Source organism: Nansenia antarctica, assembly GCF_963989245.1.
Source record: "Nansenia antarctica genome assembly, chromosome: 18".
NCBI classification, from domain to species: Eukaryota; Metazoa; Chordata; class Actinopteri; order Argentiniformes; family Microstomatidae; genus Nansenia; species Nansenia antarctica.
Window position 1 is genome coordinate 17,254,311 of NC_137691.1, and position 5,856 is coordinate 17,260,166.

At 46.1% G+C, this 5,856-nt stretch overlaps 1 protein-coding gene across 1 annotated transcript in view; it reads right to left on the reverse strand.

Annotated features, from left to right (window-relative positions):
- Positions 1-758: 758 nt before the first annotated feature.
- The window catches only part of tarbp2 (TAR (HIV) RNA binding protein 2), a 9,629-nt gene continuing 4,531 nt past the window's right edge, over positions 759-5,856 (reverse strand). The window contains exons 5-7 of the mRNA XM_080548089.1: positions 5,510-5,637; positions 4,243-4,441; positions 759-2,718 (exon numbers count right to left, since the gene is read on the reverse strand). Of these exons, the coding sequence (XP_080404215.1) occupies positions 2,561-2,718; positions 4,243-4,441; positions 5,510-5,637 (485 nt within the window). The 3' untranslated portion in view covers positions 759-2,560. The remainder of the gene's footprint in view (positions 2,719-4,242; positions 4,442-5,509; positions 5,638-5,856) is intronic.

Consider the following 5,856-nt stretch of genomic DNA (forward strand, 5'->3'; position numbering starts at 1 on the left):
GTTGGTCATTCAAGCTGTCGAGCCTTGTCCAACTCTCTCAGCGACTCATAAGGCCAATGCACACGGTGTGCGATTTTGTCGCACCGCCGAATTCGATTCCATTGTTTTGAATGAGACAATGCACACGGCGTGCGATGCGATATTGTCGCACGACAACATTCGATTCTCAATTCACATTCATTGGTGTGAATTGAGAATCGAATGTTGTCGTGTTGTCCCGTTTAATTGTGAAGAGATCTCAATCTCTCTATGGTGTTGATGTTCATAACATCACAAATGAATGCACATAAGATGTGAAATTAAGATGTTACCTTTGTGAAAGTGCCATCATTATTTATTTAATAAAAAAAGTGTTCTTTAATCTAAACAAACCCAAAGTGTGTGGAATATATGGAACAACTTGCAACCGAAATGTCAAAAATATGTTTTTATTCAAAAAGAAACGGATACAGTTCATTAAAACCTGGGATATCATCATAGGCCATCTCTCAGTTCAATTATTGTTCATTATTTGTAAAATTTTCCACAACATCAACTTTGGAATATATCACCCTCAGCTCCAATTATCTCCTCCAGCTTCTGATATATGAATATGATAGAGCTGCCTAGTGACAACCACGCCTTAGGGCCTACTGTACCCTCAATAGGCACTGTAATTCACCGATAATTCACCAACCAAGCTAGCTACATATTCATAACAGAGCTCATTTACCATGCAACATACAGTACGCAGAGTGAGGGTGAACTGTGTGTTGCTATTCATACATATTATTAACATTTTCTTTTAAACTCTTCTTTTGGGAGGGGGGGGGGAATAAAACACTGAAAATGAGGCCCAGAATAATCCAAATGCATAATACAACAGAGGTAGATGAGGAAATGTTTTAGTCGACAGGTCTGGATGAGTGATTGCACCGTGTGAAACATAGTAGTAACCACCAAGCACGGAGTAGTGCACATGCACTGTGTCAGCACTTGTTGTTGTTTTGATGTCTGATGTCACACACACTCTCCCATGAGAACCAAGACATACGCAGTGTGAACAAGCCCGTGTTCTTAGCCCAGGGCTATGGGAGCTAGTTATGCCTGGGCTAAGCACAGTGTGAAAGGCCCTACACGTGCTATTGTACTGGCCAGTACTGGAAACATCAGCTGATTCTCAACTTGGCTGGCTCTCTAACCTCACACAGCCATCACCATGACCACAGCTAATTAATAGATAAGCAGTAACAATACTAATGTATAAATGGGACTCTGTTTCATTTCAATGAGTGCTCTACCTAAAAACATTCTGAACAACACAACCATGTTTTTCAGAGTAAGATCATTGTCAATAAGGACCATGATAGACGCGCTGTTGACATAGGGTAAGACACTACCGTCTCATAGACGGTGTTAAAGGGGAGGTTCGGAAGTCCAGTATATCCTTTCTGTCAGTATTGAGCAATTGCTGTCTGTGAACCCCGGCAAGACGCCCATCAGTCTACTGCAGGAGTATGGAACGCGGATAGGCAAGACCCCCTGTGTGTCAGTGTATTTCATCAGCTCAGTTCAGCTGACAAAGAGAACATCCCCCTTGGTGTCCGTAAGAGGAACCTAGTCAAAACACGGCAGCTAACTCTGTTGCTTATACAGTGTGTACTCCATGTAATCTAGTTGGTCTGCAAAAAAACTAAACAAAACAAAAAAACAGACTTGAACCCCAAATACCATCGACTGTACTCACCAACGGGTCACTGAAATGCATGAGGTCTGAGTGGGAACATTGTAAGTAAGTACCCAACATAAACTTAAACCCAAATCTAAATGTCATGGCCATATGTAATTACATTTTACACTTCAGTTACTACTCACGTTTTAAAAGAGGATTATAAATTCATAATGATTTGTGCAAATTACGACACACTTTTGTAAAAATTCGACAAACGAGGCCAGAATGATAAACAGGAAGAGTTTTGCCGACTTCCAATTTGTTAAATTGCTATCACCTCTTAAAAACGAATTATTTTTTCAATGACCAAATTAACAAACAAAAAATCAGACAGTTATTCGGGTCACCATGGAAACAGGTTCTAGGTCAACAACGTATGAAGAATTGAAAAGGCCAGAATGGCCCTTTTTTTCCCCCAGTCAAATCATTGGAGGGTTTTAACCAAGGCTAAAATATAAACATGTCAATTACAGCCAAGTGCCCATGGCTGTAGTCCCTGTCTCTCAGCTTGTTAGAACTGGCAGGACAGGGGACTTGAACCGTCCTTCTGTCTGGATAGGGCGCCATAACGAAGCACTGGGGGGGGCGGCTATCTCTCAATGGTATTTAGGAATTAATAAGATCCACAGAGGGATTCCATGATGGGGAGGAATGAGGGGGGGGAAAAACAACGTAAAATCTCTTCTGTGTGATTCCAGGGTAAAAACAGAGCATTGGTCACTTCCTTAATCAACCACTATCTGAAGTGCCTCCTCCACCATCAGTGGTGGCTTTCCTGTGTAGAGAGAGAGAGAGAGAGTTCGGGGCAGGGCATGCTGGGAGATGCGTCGCCAGCCCCAGTACGCCATATCACTTTCCTCCGGCCATGATTTTGAGGTACTGCAGTGCATTGTGGGCTGCGCTGGCACGGGCGGCATCCAGGTTGGGGGCAAAGCCGTGGCACACTGTGATTGGCTGGGTAGACAGCTCCACCAGACATTGGCAAAGGCCGCTCAAACTGCGCTCCTCTGTAACACAAACAGTTCCCCCGTGTTAAAAGGTTCCTCATTTAACCTCTGGGGGGAGCTCTTGAGCTAGGTGGGTGCAATAGTCAGTCAAGAAATGACCTGATTACCTCCCCACACCCATGAGCAAAAGCTTATTTTGCAAAGGTCTATTGGTCTTAAACTAAGGACTGTCTGTAGTCTAATGAAATAAGAAATCGATTAACATTAGTATATCAAGAACCATGCAGTCAACACTTGAGCCAAAATTGTATGTAAAGAAAGTAAAGATCTCCATCGTACCGATTTGATGTAAATCTCACTTCAAACAAACGGTGCCATGTGATTCAGAGGAATTACTGTACATGGAGCTGTGAGGTCAAATATAGCTGGTGTGGTAAGATCATTGTTACAGGTACAGCATCAGTCAAAGGTTTGGACACACCTTCTCATTCAATGGTTTTCTTTATTTTTATTATTTTCTACATTGTAGATTAATACTGAAGACATCAAAACTAGGAAAGAACACATATGGAATTATGTAGTAAACAAAAAAAGTGTTAAACAAACCAGAATATGTTTTAGATTTTAGATTCTTCAAAGTAGCCACCTTTAGCTTTGATGACAGCTTTGCACACTCTTGGCATTCTCTCACTCAGCTTGGTGTGTGTGTGTGTGTGTGTGTGTGTGTGTGTGTGTGAGAGTGGAAACGGAAACTGTGAACACCGTCCAGTATTCTCTGGAATACGTGGGAGAAAAAAATAAAAAAGCCCAACAAATCCATAATGTGTTCTTTCATAGTTTTGATGTCTTCAGTATTAATCTACAATGTAGAAAATAAAATATAAAGAAAGAAAAACCATTGAATGAGAAGATGTGTCCAAACGTTTGACTGGTACTGTACGTGTCGTGGGGTTTATAGGACATGGCGTGCTGTAAGTTTGCATTCCTAAGCTTGCTCCAGATTCTCAGTGCGACAACAAAGAATCTTTATCGTGGAAGGATAACAACGTTTTCGGTCAACAGACCTCCATCAGGTCATCATGTTTAAGACTGAATTAATGGCAAAGTTGAACATTCAGCATAAGAAATACAGTAACTCCACCAAAAGCTTACTTCCTTGACACACTGAGGGGGGGGGGGGGGGGGGGGGGGGGTAGTAGCCACATTTGACTGAAACAGTGATTCACTTCGTCAAAGACATATGGAGGATTGAATTCAAAAGACGACAGACAGACAGACAGGCAGGCAGACAGGCAGGCAGGCAGGCAGACAGGCAGGCAGGCAGACAGGCAGACAGGCAGGCAGGCAGGCAGGCAGACAGAGACAGACAGAGACAGACAGACAGGCAGGCAGGCAGACAGACAGGGAGGCAGGCAGGGAGGCAGACAGACAGGGAGGCAGGCAGGCAGACAGGCAGGCAGGCAGGCAGGCAGGCAGACAGGCAGGCAGGCAGACACAGACAGGCAGGCAGGCAGACAGACAGGCAGGCAGGCAGACAGGCAGGCAGACAGGGGGTGGTGGTGTTTGCGTGGTACTGGTACTTACCTATGTCGAGGTAGCTGACGTCGAAGCGCTGTTCCTCAGAGAGGTCGTTGAGGAGAGAGCAGAAGTTGTGGTGGTCGGGCATGCCCAGCGGGTGGCTGCGGAGCTGCAGGATCTTCTCCCCGGCAGAGTTCCTCAGCGAGTCCCAGGTGCAGCCCAGGCCTTTACACTTGCCTGTCTCCACCCTGCTGCCTGACATGTGCTGCGGAGGTGAGGGGAGTCAGATGTCTATGTGCTGCGGAGGTGAGGGGAATCAGATGTCTATGTGCTGCGGAGGTGAGGGGAGTCAGATGCTGCCTATGTGCTGCGGAGGTGAGGGGAGTCAGATGTCTATGTGCTGCGGAGGTGAGGGGAGTCAGATGCTGCCTATGTGCTGCGGAGGGGAGGGGAGTCAGATGTCTATGTGCTGCGGAGGTGAGGTGAGTCAGATGTCTATGTGCTGCGGAGGTGAGGTGAGTCAGATGTCTATGTGCTGCGGAGGTGAGGGGAGTCAGATGTCTATGTGCTGCGAAGGTGAGGGGAGTCAGATGCTGCCTATGTGCTGCGGAGGTGAGGGGAGTCAGATGCTGCCTATGTGCTGCGGAGGTGAGGGGAGTCAGATGTCTATGTGCTGCGGAGGTGAGGGGAGTCAGATGGACCGGTAAACGGACTGACTTATATAGCACCTTATTCCAAAGCGCTTTACAATGGCCTCTCATTCACCCATTCACACACACACATGCACACACCAATGGCGGCAAGTTACCATGCAAGGCGCCGGGCCTGCTCATTGGGAGCAATTTGGGGTTAAGTGTCTTGCACCAAGGACACCTCGATATGTGGCCAGCCGGGGTTTGAACCGCCAATCTGCCGACCGTGCAGTCATTTGACGCCGGCTCTACCTCGTGAGCCACCATTTCCCTCAGACAGACACCAAACTCCCCCCCCCCCCCCCCCATTGAGATTACAGACAGTGGTCTTTCATTTGGAGAAAGAGAGAAGAGCTCTACAACAACATACAAATGTTTTTAGTATTTCATTATTGCTGTATATAGAGAGTCATTTATACGCAGAGAGAGGCCCCTCTTTTGACCATAATATCATAAGAACACCAGTGGAGGCAAAAATCAGAGGACAGGCTCATTGTAATGCATGGAATAGAATCGTATCAAACACACATGTTTTATACCAGTCCTCACTCCATTCTGTGATACAGTACCATTCCTACCTCCACCAGCTACCTCTGGAGAACATACACAGCATGTTATTTGGTGGCGTGGAGGGTTCTCACCATGTTGAAGGTGTCTTCTTCAGTCTCAGGCTCGTGGCTGCTCCTCAGATCCACCGGCACGTCGTGGATACGGGACAACATCTTAGCTGCCGCGTTCCGCTTGGCGAGCTTCTTGGATGTACCACTTCCTAGGACAACAACCAGAGAAGATGGTAGGTCTATGAAACTAAATGTCTGCAACAAAATGGAACGCCTTATCGGCCATCTGTTTTTGTGTGTGTTTTTTTTTAGAGATAGATCGGCCCCGCCCCCCCACCAATATACACATTTGGATCTACTAGTAGGGGTGCAACGGTTCAAGGTTTTATGTTGAAGCGTACGGTTCGCCATCCACGGTTCAATACGCA